Source organism: Alosa sapidissima, chromosome 11 (genome assembly GCF_018492685.1).
Source record: "Alosa sapidissima isolate fAloSap1 chromosome 11, fAloSap1.pri, whole genome shotgun sequence".
NCBI classification, from domain to species: domain Eukaryota; kingdom Metazoa; phylum Chordata; class Actinopteri; order Clupeiformes; family Clupeidae; genus Alosa; species Alosa sapidissima.
The window spans coordinates 30,107,717-30,125,216 of record NC_055967.1 but is presented as its reverse complement, the minus strand read 5'-3'; the positions used below and the strand labels follow the sequence as shown (position 1 = coordinate 30,125,216).

The window sequence follows — 17,500 nt, the reverse complement described above, 5'->3', positions numbered from 1 at the left end:
CTTGGTGAGGCTCTATGGATCAGAGGGTACAGGGATACATTTGCAGGGTGTGAACTCAAAGTACTTTGCAGAAATAATAGACTGGAGGGTGCAGCAGACCACAGCATATCCTGGTTGTGTGTGTGTGTGTGTGTGTGTGTGTGGGTGTGTGTGTGTGTCTTTAAGTGCAGTGTAGGTTATGGTTTGTTCAAAGGCATTATTCAGTGGGTGTTTTAGTGCAGCTGCTCGTTCAGATCACACAGTCATCCACCTTCCTGAGAGTGTTTGGACTTTGGGATAATAAACTTCACATGTTTGAATCAATGGAATGAGAGAGAAGTCAGAAAGAAACACGTTGCATGGTATGTGTGTCATGTCCTTGTGTGTGAGAGAGAGTGTGTGTGTGTGCGTGTGTGTATGTATGTCTGTATGGCTGTGTGTGTGTGTGTGTGTGTGTGTGTGTGTGTGTGTGTGTGTGTGTGTGTGTGTGTGTGTATTTTTTGTGTGTGTGTGTGTGTGTGTGTGTGTGTGTGTGTGTGTGTGTATTTTTTGTGTGTGTGTGTGTGTGTGTGTGTGTGTGTGTGTGTGTGTGTGTGTGTGTGTGTGTGTGTGTGTGTGTGTGTGTGTGTGTGTGTGTGTGTGTGTGTGTGTGTATGTGTTGCGCACAGCTGCCTCTCAACAGGGATGTTCTCTTCTTTTCTCTCCTTTCACCTCTGTTCTTCTCTCCTTTCCTCCTCTCCTCATTTCCTCTCCTCTCCTTTCCTCTACTCTTTCCCCCCCTCTGCTCTCCTCTCCTCTCCTCCTCTCTCCTCCTCTCTCCTCCTCTCTCCTCCTCTCTCCTCTGCTCTGAGAGAGAAGTAAGTCCCATCAGGAGCCCACTCTGCAATTAAAAAGGCTTCTGGACTAAATATAGGCCCTGCAGGCGGTGGGGCCAGCCAAGCGTGCTGGAGCATCACACTCGCTGACTGGCAGCAGACAGACCCACTCCGCTCCCCCCTCTGCAGTGTGAGCATGGAGACACTGAGCAGAGCCTCTCCACACACACACACACACACACACACACACACACACACACACACAAAAAATACACACACAAACACACACACACACACACACACGCACGCACGCACACACACACACACACACAAACACACCTCTAACCAACCCCCTCAGTGCCCAGGTACCCAAGAGGGAGAGGAGGAGATGTAATGTAGGAAGAGAGAAGAGAGAGAATAGCGGAAGTGTGTGTGCTGAGATTTCTGTCGAGCTCTCTGTATCCCTCCTTCATCTCCCCTCCCCATCCTGACACACGCTCTGGGCAGAAACAGCCCCTCCTGTCAGAGCACTGATGCACGCAGGGGCCTTTTGGCAGTACTTCCTGTTGCTCATGCAGATAAAGGGGAAACACGATAACCGTGGGGTCTGATTGCTGCTTCGTTCACACATGGCCGGGGGCAGCCTCCCGAGGGCCGGGTCACTTTCCCTGCCCAGTGACCCCAGCCGTGCGGCCAGCTCAAGGGTGGATCCGTGGATCCCTAAGACACAGTTCAGTTTATTTAGTTATTTTTTTGGTTGTGGCTAATACTATTACTTCTACGTCTACTAATATAATAATAATAATAATAATAATAATAATAATAATAATAATAATAATAAGGGGTGGAGCTCTGTACAAGCCCATTGGGCTTCGTTCCCTCCTTGCACCATTTAATGTCAATGTGTGCTAAATAAATAAACCTAAACCTAAACCTAATAATAATAATAACAACAATAAAAATAACTAAGATTTAGCACCATTCAAGGTAGCCAATGTTGCTTAACACAGTGTTTCTCAAAGTGTGGTCCGGGGACCACTGGTGGTCCGCAAGCTATCTCAAGTGGTCCGCGAGCAAACGTGGTAATTGCAATAGTTGCAATATTGAACCAACTTGTATGTAAATCCTGCAACACTGCCTATAGCTAGGCCAGTTTAAATCATATGAATCCTCTGACACAATAAGCAAGGTGCAAAAACAGTAAGCAAGGTGGTTCAGTGAGTAGGCCTATTGTGTAATATAATGTTGACGTAGGTCTACTGTTTTTGTTTTTGTTTTTTAGCTAGGTGGTCCGTGATTCTTTTTTTATTGGTTAAGTGGTCCTTGGTCTGAAAAAGTTTGAGAAACACTGGCTTAACAAACCATCTCAAAGCAATAGCCAAAACAACTTATCTAACCCTACCTTGAAAACATTTTTTGTCGCACTATTTTATTTTTCTTGTGATGTTCAGTGCATGATGTTCACACCATACACAGCTGTGATCAAAACAGACCTTCAGAAGCTCTGACACAAGGTCAAATGCCTGAAGCAATAAGACAGAGATGTTAGTATATAGTGTTGTGAAACGTACTGTATGTTTGGATTGAATGGAAAACATTGGTCTAATGAAGACAACAGAGTAGGCTTTGGATGAAGGTATTCTTATGACAAATGCCACTGTTGGAAAAATAGTTCTTTCTTCTATGTTGGGGCCTGTCTTCATCATGGACAAGAGGATGATTTAGTCAGTTATGTGTTTATGTATAACACTGTGCACTGGATTCATACGGATGAGATCATTGGTATGCCATGCATGCCTGAACTCCTTGAGTTACCTTGTGAAGAGTGACTTGTTGGGAGGTTGTGAGGAGTATGTCAGTCCTGTGGTGTCGGGTAGGGAAGAGGATGACTGGATGGGTGTGTGTGAATACCAGAGTGATTTCTGTATGTAGAGTGTGTGAAGTGCCTCTTTGTCACTTAGGTCTTACTGAGTGTTCTGAATAGCAAACGACTATTCTCACTCAGATTCCTCTCTCTCTCTCTCTCTCTCTCTCTCTCTCTCTCTTTAATGCTCTCTCTATCTTTTTCATGCTCTCTCTTGTGCTCTTTCTCTCTCTCTCTCTCATGCTCTCTCTCTCTCTCTCTCTCTCTCTGTCAGTGTGTCTTCTGTGCCTCTTGACTATCTATCTCTCGGTCTGTCTGTCTCATACCAAACCATTTCAGAGGATCAAATCTATCCGAGAAAACGCTGTAGCAAACGCCTGCACTGGATCAGTGAGAAGGAGGTTATTCTACGCTGACACCAAGCCCTGCAGAACAAACCCAGACGGCAGTAAAATCTCATATCCCTGTAGACATCGCGTTGCACTAGAACGTCCAGAGTGAAGGCGGACGAGAGGCTGACCTAAAGTGGGGTTTGGCCGGCCTGTCTGTCGGAAGCCCAGCTTGCTACTGCTCTTCGGGCTCCACGCCAGAGAGCGGAGGTCAAATAGGGGCAGCTTTTGCCTCAGGCTCTGGCTGGAGAGATTGCATTAGCCGGGGGGGTTGGTGTGCAATCTCTATGTGAAGTAATCTATAAACTGAACTAAACTTAATGAACTTTAAATAATGCATCGCTGAACATGGAAGAGAATTTAAACCACAGCTTTAATGAGAAAAAAAAGAGTTATTATTGGGACTACCACATGTATCATTAACTAAATGCATTACATTAAGGACATTGGGACATACATTAAGGAAATCCCTCCATATATTTTCCATAAGTACAAACGAGCACACAACATCCCAGCAGGCTTTCAGTCATCAGTTGTAATTACAGTACGTGTATTATGCTGTTTCAGCACTGAGTTATTTCCTCATGTTAACTTATACATTAGAAGACAAACTGATCTATTACCGGTACATATCTAATAACAGGCTGTATGTCATATTCCCTAAATGCATTAAATGAAGTATATTGAGACATATATTAATTAAATCCCCCATTTTCCAAGACTTGCCTCATAAGTATTTAGTTATTAGTTTACATTATTTATCACTATTGACACATAATTACCTGGTCATGTCAACGCAACAGTCTGCTGGTTTTAACAGCAGGTCTTGTTTTTGTCATGCAGCATTCTGGAGTTCATTTTGATAGTCAAATTAAGTGCATTGTGAATAAGCTGCATGATGCAGGTATGTCTAGGTACTGTAAGGTTATACCAAAGATCCTTGATTACTAACAAGATAGAGCAACGTAATTCGTTTCTCTCTGGTTATACTCTATCTATGCAGTTGTCTAACGGAACACCCACTAAAATAAAACAGCATCCAAACACTTTGCCAAACTACATCAGGTAACAAGCTGCCTGGCTTCTATCGGTGCCAGCTCTGCTCTCTGTGCTTGTTCCAAGGCAGATCTCTCAAGTGTTAACCAGATAGTTTGCTTGTATTAGACCCAAATTGCGTAAACCCTGGTTAACTGATAGAAGATTATGTGTGCGATGAGCGGTAAAAACAGTTTTTTTTCTCTCTCTCTCTCTCTCTCTCGCTCTCTGCTGGAGCGGGGCTCTGTCTGAGACGCTGGCTCTGTCTCTGGCTGTGTCTCTGACAGCTCCCAGGGCCTGATGGGAAGGGCTGGAGGAGTTACAGGTGGAGGGGCGCGCAGCAGATGCTGCCTGCCGAGCCCACGCCTGGGTGATGCTGACGGCAGGAGAGAGGGATGAGAGGGAGGGATAGAGAGAGAGAGAGAGGGATGAGAGGGCAGGATGAGAGATGGGGGTGGAAGGGTGGGATGGGGTGATAGAGAGAGGGGGATGAGAGAGAGAGCCTGCAGGGGAGAGGGGGAAAGAGGGGGAGAGTGATGAAACAGAGAGAGAAGGAAAGAGAGAGAGAGGGAGCGGGAGAGAGAGCGAGAAAATTAAAGGAGAAAAGGGAATGAATGGAAAAAAACGGAGTGAGAATGCAGAGCCCAGTGGTCCCTCAGACAGGACTGAAGTCTCCGCAGCGTGGCAGTGTGGCAGCGTGGCAGTGTGGCAGTGTGGCAGTGTGGCAGTGTGGCAGTGTAGCAGTGTGGCAGTGTAGCAGTGTAGCAGTGTGGCAGTGTAGCAGTGTGGCAGTGTAGCAGTGTGGCAGCATGGCAGTGTAGCAGTGTAGCAGTGTGGCAGTGTAGCAGTGTGGCAGCATGGCAGTGTGGCAGTGTGGCAGTGTGGCAGTGTAGCAGTGTAGCAGTGTGGCAGTGTGGCAGCATGGCAGTGTAGCAGTGTGGCAGCATGGCAGTGTAGCAGTGTGGCAGCATGGCAGTGTAGCAGTGTGGCAGTGTAGCAGTGTAGCAGTGTAGCAGTGTGGCAGTGTGGCAGTGTGGCAGTGTGGCAGCATGGCAGTGTGGCAGTGTGGCAGCATGGCAGTGTGGCAGTGTGGCAGCATGGCAGTGTAGCAGTGTAGCAGTGTAGCAGTGTGGCAGTGTAGCAGTGTAGCAGTGTGGCAGCATGGCAGTGTAGCAGTGTGGCAGCATGGCAGTGTAGCAGTGTGGCAGTGTAGCAGTGTGGCAGTGTAGCAGTGTGGCAGTGTGGCAGTGTAGCAGTGTGGCAGCATGGCAGTGTAGCAGTGTGGCAGTGTGGCAGCATGGCAGTGTAGCAGTGTAGCAGCATGGCAGTGTAGCAGTGTGGCAGCATGGCAGTGTGGCAGTGTAGCAGTGTGGCAGTGTGGCAGCATGGCAGTGTAGCAGTGTGGCAGTGTGGCAGCATGGCAGTGTAGCAGTGTGGCAGCATGGCAGTGTGGCAGTGTGGCAGCATGGCAGTGTAGCAGTGTGGCAGCATGGCAGTGTAGCAGTGTGGCAGTGTAGCAGTGTGGCAGCATGGCAGTGTAGCAGTGTAGCAGTGTGGCAGCATGGCAGTGTAGCAGTGTGGCAGCATGGCAGTGTGGCAGTGTGGCAGCATGGCAGTGTAGCAGTGTGGCAGCATGGCAGTGTGGCAGTGTAGCAGTGTGGCAGCATGGCAGTGTAGCAGTGTGGCAGTGTGGCAGTGTGGCAGTGTGGCAGTGTAGCAGTGTAGCAGTGTAGCAGTGTGGCAGCATGGCAGTGTAGCAGTGTGGCAGTGTGGCAGCATGGCAGTGTGGCAGTGTGGCAGTGTGGCAGCATGGCAGTGTGGCAGTGTAGCAGTGTGGCAGCATGGCTGTGGGGAGTAGGGGCGTCCAGGCTGGAGAACCAGCGGTTGGCACCAGGTCTTAGCAGCCTGCCGCCTGGCCCCCCGGTGCTAGGTGGTGGAGACTGACTGGCAGCAGACAGACCCACTCCGCTCCCCCCTCTGCAGTGTGAGCATGGAGACACTGAGCAGAGCCTCTCCACACACACACACACACACACACACACACACACACACACACACACACACACACACACTCACACAGACACATCCAAAAGGCTCCGCCGGCTCTCGGCAAAGCTTTTAGTAGATTAGTCAGCCGCTGTGAACCAGTCCAGCAGAATGGGGAGCGAGAGATGGAGAGAGATGGAGAGATGGAGAGATGGAGAGAGATGAAAAGAATAGCTGCACACGGGAGCTGGAGAAGGCGCGAATGTAAAGGCAGCAGGGAAAAACACCAAGAAAAAGAAAAAAGAAAGAAAGAAAATGGGGAAAGACGCAAGAAAATAAATAATGAAAAGATAGTAAGCAGCCGCGGCTTATCTGTCAAAGAGGCCCTATGTCAAAACAAAATATAAATCCAGGCCATCAGAAGTGCTGCTACTTAAATATATATTTGTAAAACTATAATACATAGTCCAGAAAAAGAAAAAATAACAAGAAACAGAGAAAGAAAAAAAAACAAGAAACATTAAAGACTATCCAAGGCGTTTGACAGCGTTTATATATAGATGTCCAAAGCCAGGCCTAGATAATCTTACTGACCCAGATTGGCAGGACGGTAGTGGTTGTGATGTATATGGAGGCGAGGGTAGGATGTGTTTTACGGTGATGCGTGGCATGGCCGAGATGCGGAGCAGACGTGCTGGGTGAGGACAGCACCCTGGAGACCTGACCCGGTCACTTGTGATTAAAATGATCAGGGATTGAAAGGGTTTATGTGGCTAAACCCTTGGATGCACAGTTTGAGAGATGGACTGTGTTTTTGTTGTGTGATGAATAAAACATCAAAAGCATGGTCTTCTGATGAGCCAGTTTTTTTTTTTTTTTTTATGTAACACTGCCTTTGATTAGATGACTACAGCTCTCCCAGTGGTGTTAGTTTCACTATTTTCATGGCTCTTGGATTTTTGTGTGTGTATGTATATATGTGTGTGTGTGTGTGTGTGTGTGTGTGTGTGTGTGTAAAAAAGAGAGAGTGTTTGTGCTGTCTGCCACTGTGTAGGTATATACATGTAGGGTGTGTAGGTATGAGTAGGCATTGTTGATTTCCCCTGACGCACAGAACACACACACACACACACACAAACACACACACACACACACAAACATACACACACATCCCCAGTGATGTGACATGTTAAAGACAGCACTGAAATAGACTTGGAATGGCGTGTGTGGTGTGTGTGTGTGTGTGTGTGTGTGTGTGTGTGGGTGGGTGTGGTGTGTGGGGGGCACTGGGGTGTGAGTTTGAAATGGGAAATTGAGAAAGGAAATGGAAATAGGAAATAGTGAAATAGAGACGGCTATGGATGGAGGCAGAGCGACAGACGGAGATAGAGAGATAGATGGACACAGAGGAGGAGAGAAATGAGCACATGAACATGGCAGAGAGAGAGAGAGAGAGAGAGAGAGAGAGAGGAGAGAGTGAGAGAGAGAGAGAGAGTGAGAGAGGGAGAGAGAGAGAGAGAGAGAGAGAAAGCTAGGGGATGTGGATAGAATCACTTTGGCTGTCTTCGTAAAAGGTATGTCTTCAGGCCTTCGCTTCAGTCAAAGCAGCAAGCAGTGGTAGCAGCACACACACACACACACACACACACACACACACACACACCCTAAGACAAGCCTCTGATCTCCATGAATCAATGGCACCAAGAGAACTTTCCCAGCCAAGACCAGTCAATACCACGGCGACTGCCCAGCCCTCTGGCCATGCAGACAGCACGTCCAATTAGAACAGACAGCCATGCCTTATTCATAAACTGCTCTTTAAGTGACATTAGGGCCACAGCTGAGAGAATGGCCGTGGCCCTTAGTGAGGCGCTAGCTGAGGCTAATTGGAGGTGATGCGGGCCTATCAGCAGCCTGGGGCCGGAGTGCAAGGGGAAGTCCGAGAGGGGCTGCTGTGCACTGGGCCTGAAATGTTTCTGTGTGTCGCTCTAACCTTCAGGGCTGAGACGCAGTGTCTTGTTTGCCAATGTTTGCTGCTGTGTTTGCTCTCTGTGCCAGCAAATCAAGCCACTCTGGGTGGGATTGTGTGTGTGTGTGTGTGTGACTGTATATGTATGTGCGTGTGTGTATGTGTGTGTGTATGTGTGTGCTTGTGTGCGTGTGTGTGTCCGTGTGCATATGTGTGCGTGTGTGTGTGTGTGTGTTTGGGGAGGGCTGAGAAGAAGCACTGATGGGTAGCAGATTTCCAGTCTGTTTCCCAGCAAGGTCACCGCGTCGTGTCACTTGTCCCTGTACGAAGCCCCATTATCCAGAAGCCTGCCTCCCCTGCCCTGCTCTCCCTGCCAAAGTGATATCAATACTGCCACACAACACAACCGCACTGTTTGGGCTTCTTTTCTTTGTGGGGTGCTGAGATGAGAGAGGTGTCTGCATTTAAATCCATTGTATATGAGCTTTAGTCTGTGTTCTGTTGTCTGTTTTAATGTCTAAATGTGGCTTCTCTTCAAATTCAAAAGTTTTGTGGTTGTGGTGTGTGCAGGTGTGTGTTTGAAGCAGGTGAGGTGTTTTACATGATATACCGACAAAAGCTGGAATTTCAGAAATGTGTATGTGCTGTGTATAGTCTGGTGTCAGAATGTGTGTGTGTGTGTGTGTGTGTGTGTGTGTGTGTGTGTGTGTGTGTGTGTGTGTGTGTGTGTGTGTGTGTGTGTGTGTGTGTGTGTGTGTGTAATAGTTATAGGCTTTAGTAGTTAACAAGCTAGGAAAGTGAATATAGATTTTCAGAGTGCTTTGGCATAGTTCCTTTTGGCTGCAGATACTATCCTATAAACTGTGTGTGTGCGTGTGTGTGTGTGTGTGTGCGTGTGTGTGTGTATGTGTGTGTGTATGTGTGTGTGTGTGTGTGTGTGTGTGTATGTCTGTGTGTGTGTGTGTGCGTGTGCATGTGCACGTGTGTGCGTGCAGACTTGTGGCAGCGCAGCACGATGCATCGCAGCGTTTTAGAATGTTTGTCGGACGTTCCCTTTCTATTTTTCTTCTGTCATTCGCGTTGCTCTGCTATTTTGAATGAGAAATATGCGGCAATAAAAAGGGCATATTTAACGGATTCAGTGTAGACAGACTGGTTCTCTTGTTCTTGTTCTCATCCCCCTTTCTGTCTGTCCCTCTGTCTGTCTGTCTCTCTGTCTGTCTGTCTCTCTTCTCTTTCTCCCTTCGGGGGTGCAGTTTAAAGGCCAAGCCAACCTTCACGTGTTTGAGGACTGGTGTGGATCATCTGTGGCTCAGCTGAGGAAGAACCTGCACTTCCCCCTCTATCCGCATGTATGTACACACACACACACACACACACACATGCACACACAAACACACACGCACACACACACAAACGCACACGCACACACACACACACACACACACACACACACACGCACACATGCACACACGCACACACACACACATACGCACACACACATGCACACACAAACACACACAAACAAACATTCTCTCCCTCTCTCTCTCTCTCACTCACTCTCTCTCACACACACATACCATTCAGCACACACACACACACACACACACACACACACACACGGAGACTGTGACATCTCACACCCTACATTACACTTCGCTGAGTCATTGTCAGTCTCACTAGCTTCCCTCAGCTCAACACACAGTAAAAATAATTCACAAGTGTGAAACTTTTCGGATTGCTCTTTGTGTTTGGTTTGTCACCCTGTGGCCGCACCAGCTCAACAAACACTTCCAGCCCATCTGAGAATGTTCCAGAAGTCATACCAGCCCCGCACAGAATCTCTCCGCACCAATAAACACATTTCTCCTCAGTTCAGCTCTTTCCTCATGGTTTCTCATCAGCTAGGGGGAGAGAGAGAGAGAGAGATGGAGAGAGAGAGAAAGATGGAGAGAGAGAGTGAGAGAGAAAAAAAAAAAAAGAGAGAGAGAGAGAGAGAGAGAGAGAGAGAGAGAGAGAGAGAGAGAGAGAGAGAGAGAAGAGAGAGAGAGAGAGAGAGAGAGAGAGAGAGAGAGAGAGAGAGAGAGAGAGAGAGAGAGAGAGAGAGAGAGAGAGAGAGATGAAACCTGTGCGCTAGAGAATCTAGGTGTGGTCAGGGCTCAGCATCTCTCAATCCCACTGTGGTAAACAGTAGATAAGGATAATACTCAGCTGGTTTGGCCAGCCACTGTGGGTGACCCTGTAATGGGGCCTGATTGTGTGCTGTGGAAGTGTCCGGTGAGTCACCTTGGTGTGTGTGTGTGTGTGTGTGTGTATGCACAGACGAGAACGATGGTGAAGAAGCTGGCCGTGGCCCCCAAGTGGAAGAACTACGGCCTGAGGATATTTGGCTACATTCACCCCTACAGAGATGGTGAGAGCTCCCTGAGTCACCCTGTGCACTGCCCTGATTGAGCTGGCCAATTATTACAGACACACACATTCACACACACACCACTTAACTGAAATGGTAATTAGCTTTAGGTGTTGTAATATCACTTTAGATTGGGTAACTACCTCCAATGATTCCATTACCTTCACTGTGTGTTTGTGTGTGTGTGTGTGTGTATGTGTGTGTGTGTGTGTGTGTGTGTGTGTGTGTGTCTGGGCTGTGGGCTTTCTGATAGCCTTCACACACAGAAAGCCTTTGCATGGATTGAAGAATGAACCACGTAATTGTTTGGAGAAGGCTCACATGTTGTATTAGCCGGTAGCTCTAACACCGTTTTAGTTTAGATCGAATAAAGACGTGTGTAGATTCACAGTATGCTAAAGAAGGATGTGTGTGTGTGTGTGTGTGTGTGTGTGTGTGTGTGTGTGTGTGTGTGTGTGTGTGTGTGTATGTGTGAGTGTGTGTATCTGAGTAAGCTCATGGGTATAAATAGACGTGGAGCCAGGGCTTTGGCAGACAGTCCGATACAGACATCACACTTCAGGATGGGAGAGAGAGAGGCTGTAACTTCACCTTCTCCACATCAACACACTCTCACACACTTCACCTCCTGCTCCTCTTGTCTCTCCTAGTCTCTTAAGACCCCAAACATCACACTACCATGCTACATTTATGTGCTACTGTGGTTTCCATAGCTTCCATACCTGTTACAGTTGTTAACAGCATTTCAAATAGAAAATATTTATACCGACAGCACAAAGAGTATTTGCAGTATTTTCATAGGAACTGCACTAAAGTATACGAATATGTGGTGTTGTATTTCATAGTGGTATTCCATACACTATTGTATTTAGTATTGACATTCATGGTCTCTCTCTCTCTCTCTCTCTCTCTCTCTCTCTCTCTCTCTTTCTGTTTCTCTCTCGCTCTCTCTCTTATGATTTTCTTTTTATTATATTTTGCTCCTGCAGGGGACTTCCAGTTTGCTGTGGCCTCTGACGATAACTCCGAGTTCTGGCTGAGTTCAGACGAGAGTCCGCTGAACGCCCGGCTGCTTGTGTACGTGGGCCGGGTAAGTGTCGACCACCACGCCCAGTCATGAACACCAACTATGACATCAGGCCCACTTAAAGAACAGCAGAACATTCTTGAAGCATGGGGCAGAATGTGGTTGTCATTACGGGCAGGGTGGAACCTGTGGTGTGTCATTGTGTCATGCGTTTATTTTAACCGACAGAGTCAGTCGTTCCCCGCCACACCTCTGTGATATCTCCCACAGACCTAACCTCTACCCAACATCCTTAGCGTTTCCTTTTATTAACGTTACCTCTGACTGGCCACACTTAGCCGTGTTTGCCTCTGTCCACATGCCAAGACACTCCAAATCCACAAGCCGCCCTCGTACGGGCTCCGTGAGGGCGGCTATAGCAGGCCCTGCACAGCTGCTGCTGTTGGCAACCGCGTCCAATTTATTTGTTTTTTGTTTGCGTTTCTGAGTGGATAATGCACTTACACCAGCTTAGTGCTGCTGCGTGCATCATCCCAGGAGAAAAGTCAACGAAGTCGAGATCCTTTTTTTATCGTCTTGCTTTTTTTGTTGTTGTCCTTCTTTCCTCCTAATCCTGGCAGCAGGAACAGGGTTTCACTTACATGCACTGGATCAGAATGTCATCACACAGGATCGGACTGGGCTGCTACTGCAGCAGGGCGCAGGGGTACAGAAGGAGTGGACAGACCCCCTCTGTGACACTTCTGTGGAGGACCGCTGCTGGACCTCACAGTTGGAATGTCTTTCCACTCAGAGGCTTGTCTCCAGATAGGGACACCCATAGCTCCATTTATTCCACTGCTTGGTTGAATTTCCCATTGTCCTACGTTAATTTAGAACGACCATTAACCATATGTTATTTGCACACCTATGAAGTAGGCTAGATCCATTGTTTTGGCCGTATCATACTTGTATATTAATTCGTTGCATCCGGGACGTTGCATCCGAGCTGTAAAATGCAGACGTTCAGAACATAGCAACATTGTAACATATGACGTTGGCTTTTAGCTAGATGGATGAGAGCAGGCTTGGTAAAATAGCGATGTTTCAAAGCTAAAGTTCACCAGAATCTTGGGATACGCCTGCTTGACAACGGGAGAGATAGAACTAACGACTGACCTTTGGCCGTAGCAACCAAAGATTCTAGAGCGGAGAAAGTAATTCTACAAACAAGACAGTTTTAGCGATTAAAACGTTTAAATTGTAACAGGAAATGAACACAACGCAAGTGGCAACAGTGGAATAAGCGGGATAATGGACTCCACGGTGGTCTGTTCACAGAAATGAATGCACTTACGACTTACGAGGTTCAACCTCGACCATGCATTAATTTCTGTGAACAGACCACCGTGTCGTCCATTATCCCTTACATATCTATGGGGACACCCCTCAGTCAGTGCCATAACCTGGGAAAACGGTCAACACGTGTTATTTATTAATGTAATGATTTATATGCAGCCTAAGTAGAGATCTATGGAGTCTACAGTATGCAATTAACTATTACAGTACATAACAATTTATTATACACACATGGGGCCAAATCCCCTGTAGTGCAGCTATATTTAAGTTCACTAAAAGCTTAACTGAGGTCCCCTACTCGGATCAAAGCCAGTATCTTTGCGAAGCAGCATGAGTTTAACATTGTGGCCTGTCACATTAATTGAAAAGCTCTGCCACAGCCGAGCGGGAAGATGATGACGAGGTGTCATCTTCATCACCTCCTCTGCCTCCGCCCCCGGAGCTTGCGGTGTCTCCATGGTGACCACAGGGGGGAAGCCTCAGGGGATGGATTGTCACACTGCGTACTCGCGTACTCGCGTACTCTCCCTCCTCTTCTTCCTCCTCTTCCTCCTTTTCTTCCTGCTCCTTCTTTTCTCAGGCTAATAGTAGGGGAGATGGGTTTAATCACTGGCCATGGCCAACAGCTCATTACAAAATACATTTCCCGTGGCGATCCGTAAGCCCTCGAGCTCGAGCGGGGCAGGAAGTGGACGATAAGCGAGATAGTTGGATTTCATTTAGCTGCCCCCACACAATCCTGTGAACCCTGTCTGTATGTCTGAGACAAGTGTGTGAGTGAGTGAGTGTGTGTGCGTATGTGTCCAAGTGTGTGTGTGTGTGTGAGAGGCGGGGGGTATCGATTACGTCTGGCTAGAGGTACCTGCTCTACACACACGCACACACGCACGCACACACAAACTGTGCCTGTGGAGGACTTGATACCCCAAGACTGAGGTGTGATCAATTGATAGCGTGACTTGCCAAGATGCCTTTTTGTCTCACTGAATAATGGCCACCTGTCCAGAACTGGAAGTGATTTCCTGCTGGCTATGCAGCCACAAATCCAAAGAAGCACACACTCACAGACAGACAAAGACACACACACACACACACACACACACACACACACACACACACACACACACACACACACACACACACAGACACAGTTTATGCCTCAAAAGATTTTCAGTTGCTCTGGAGATGTGTGGTATACTGTATGTGTGTGTGTGTGTGTGTGTGTGTGTGTGTGTGTGTGTGTGTGTGTGTGTTGTGTGTCTGTGAGTGTGTGCTTCTTTGTGTGTGGGTGGGTGCATCTGCGTGTGTGTCTGTCTGTGTATTTGTGAATGTGTGTGTCTGTGTGTGTGTGTGTGTGTGTGTGTGTCTTTGTCTGTCTGTGTGTGTGTGGGTGCATCTGCGTGTGTGTCTGTCTGTGTCTTTGTGAATGTGTGTGTGTGTGTGTGTGTGTGTGTGTGTGTGTCTTTGTCTGTCTGTGTGTGTGTGGGTGTATCTGCGTGTGTGTCTGTCTGTGTCTTTGTGAATGTGTGTGTGTGTGTGTGTGTGTGTGTGTGTGTGTGGTCATTAGACGCAGTGAAATGAAGAGCAAGGACCTGGTGAGCTCTCCTGTCCTCCAGGTTTAAAATAGCATGACTGCCCCCCCCCTCCCTCACCTCCCTCCCTTACAGTCTTTACCATTCACACACACTCCTCACTCAATGCAGTCTGAGACGCTCGGCCGTCAGGCAGACACGGCCGCAGAAGGTGAACGAGAAATGGGATGGGAGGAGAGAGAGAGAGAGAGAGAGAGAGAGAGAGAGAGACGGAGTGAGAGAAAGTAGATGAAGGTGAAAGGAAAGAAATAAAAGGCCAGTAGGTAATGGTTCCGAGGCTCAGGAGCGGTGCTTGTTCGTCTCTCTGTCTGACCTTTTTTTCATTTGGGGAGGATTGAGGTTCACGGGCAAGCTGAAATGAGTTTTCTCAAGGTAATCTGCTCTTTGGGAACGTCCAGTGCCCTCCGAGCAGGACAAAGCTGCAGCGAAGAGGAGGAGGAGGTGGTGTATGTCTGTCTGTCTGTCTACTTATCTATCTGTCTGTCTTTCTGTCTATCGATCTGTCTGCCCATCTCTCAGTCTACCGGTTTGATAGAGAGAGAGAGAGAGAGAGAGAGAGAGAGAGAGAGAGAGATAGAGAGAGAGAGAGAGAGAGAGAGAGAGAGAGAGATACTTTATTTCTCAAAATATATGTATTTCTGTCTCTCTGCCTTTCAGATTTTTGTGTGTTTGCAAGCATGTCTGTCTCTGTCTGTCTGTCTGTCTGTCTGTCTGTCTGCCTGTCTGTCTCCCTCATTATTTGTTTATGTTTTTTTGCCTGACTTTCTATCTCTTTCTATTCTTGTATATGTGCCCATAATTTTATATCTGCCTGCCTGTCAACCTGCTTGTCTTCCTGTATATCTGCAGTTCCTTTGTCATTTTGACATTGTTTCTACCACTATTTCTACCAGTGTGTCTGTCTGTCTGCCTTCCTTTCCATCTGTCTGGGTGTTCATGCTTGAGTGTTCCTGCTCCCCTGTCAGCTGCAGGCGTTCATTAAGCTGGTCCCTGCTGTTTGCCATGGATCTCTGTGCATTTGTGTGTGAGTTTGCATGTATGTGTGTGTCTGTGTGTCTGTGTGTGTGTGTGTGTGTGTGTGTGTCTGTGTGTGTGTGTGTGTGTGTGTGTGTGTGTGTGTGTGTGTGTGTGTGTGTGTGTGTGTGTGTGTGTGTGTGTATGTGTATGTGTGTCTTTGTATTTGTCTGTGTCTGTGTGTGGGTGCATCTGTGTATGTTGTCTGTATGTGTGTGTGTGTGTGTGTGTGTGTCTTTGTGAATGTGTGTGTGTGTGTGTGTGTCTTTGTGAATGTGTGTGTCTGCATTGAGACTAGGATCACACTGATGGGAGAGGGACGAGGGTTACTGCTGCTCTGGAGGCTCCGTCACCATCCACCCACTCACTCACTCACTCACTCACTCACTCACTCACTCACCCACCCACTCACTCACTCACTCACTCACTCACTCACTCACTCACTCACCCACTCACCCACTCACTCACTCACTCACTCACTCACTCACTCACTCACTCACCCACCCACTCACTCACTCACTCACTCACACACTCACTCACCCACTTACTCACTCACTCACTCACTCACTCACGTAATGGAACCAACTTACAGTAGTATCTCGTAAATTACCCCACTAATAATGCCCTGAATGGTATGAAACTTCTACAGTAGTACAACTCTGCTACTATCTACTATCTGCTACTATCTACCGCTGCGTCAACGTTACTTCCGTGATTTGGGAAAAGCCTGTTAAAAGTCCTGGCAGGAAGCATGCATAAGGATGTAGATCCAGGAATGCACTAATATTTTGTTTGTAGTAGCAGTTTGCAACAATTATTAGTTAACACTAAGTTGTAAATAAATATTAAAAACTGGATATACCAAAAAACTTTGATGTAATCGCTTCCTGCCAGGACTTTCCTGCAAAGGACCCTAGGGTGACATTTCTCCTAACCATCGCTTTAACAGAGAGAGAGAAAGACAGACAGACAGACAGACAGCAAGTCATTCATAAATAAAGACAGGAAGATATAAAGAAAAGCAAAAAAGAAAGAAAAAAAAGACTGATGCACAGTACGAGGGAATGAAAAACATAAATCAGGATAGAAAAGATAGAATCGGAGGCAGAAATCTGACCCAGTAGGCCAGCAGCCTTCGGAGGTCCGGCGGCTGTAATGAGGGCCTCTCTGCCCTCTGCTCCTTCGCTGTGCGGCTCCGTTGCTCTTGGCCTTGCACGTCAGGGACAGGAAATGGGGTTTCTGTTCAAAGCTCCTGTGCCAGGGAGAGGAGACACACCCAGGCGCAGAGTCCATGGAGCTGCCCGTGGCTTTGGCTACCTGTTTGTCCAGCAGAGCTCGGCCTCGGCTCCAGGCCTGGGTTACGGGCTCTGGGCGCGTGGGCAGAGAGCAAGTGGGCAGCAGAGGCCATTACATCGGCTGCAGTGCTGGACTGACCGTCAGCACATCACAGCAAGGACGGCCCTGTCTGCTGAGCGTGTGCTCCGGTCACGCTGAGCTGGGGCTATTTTTATCCTGCAGTGTTTTTAGTGGGGCTGGACCAGTGTTTCAGCAGGGTAGTGTTTATGTGTCTTTTTCTACCCACTCGTTTTCTCTGCTTCACTTCTCTTTTAAACAAAACAAACACACACATACACACACACACACACACACACACACACAGACACACACACACACACACACAAACACACACACACACACAAACATTGTGTTGTGTGTGAGAGAGAGACATTAGTCTTAGTGGCACTTGTTTGTGTGTATGTATGCACTGCACAGGTACTGTACATGATGCCTGGCCATGTGGACATGTGAACGGCTGTATAAATAAGGCGTATGTGAAGTTAGTGGCCCCTTGCATAGATTGAGAGTGATATTTAAAGAAAATGTGTGTGTGTGTGTGTGTGTGTGTGTGTGTGTGTGTGTGTGTGTTTGTGCATATGTGTGTGTTTGTTTGTGTGTTTAATGTGAGTTTGTGTTGTGCTTGTGTGTGTGTGTGTGTGTGCGTGTGTGTGTGTGTTTATGTGTGTGTGTGTTTATGTGTGTGTATAAAAGGGAGAAGGAGAGAGAGAGAGAGAGATGTTG

General features: G+C 47.5%; 1 protein-coding gene across 1 annotated transcript in view; it reads left to right on the top strand.

The window, feature by feature from the left end:
- The window catches only part of b4galnt4a (beta-1,4-N-acetyl-galactosaminyl transferase 4a), a 150,933-nt gene that overhangs the window by 79,298 nt on the left and 54,135 nt on the right, over positions 1-17,500 (top strand). The window contains exons 4-6 of the mRNA XM_042110023.1: positions 9,294-9,389; positions 10,360-10,450; positions 11,440-11,540. Coding sequence (XP_041965957.1) covers positions 9,294-9,389; positions 10,360-10,450; positions 11,440-11,540 — 288 coding nt within the window. The remainder of the gene's footprint in view (positions 1-9,293; positions 9,390-10,359; positions 10,451-11,439; positions 11,541-17,500) is intronic.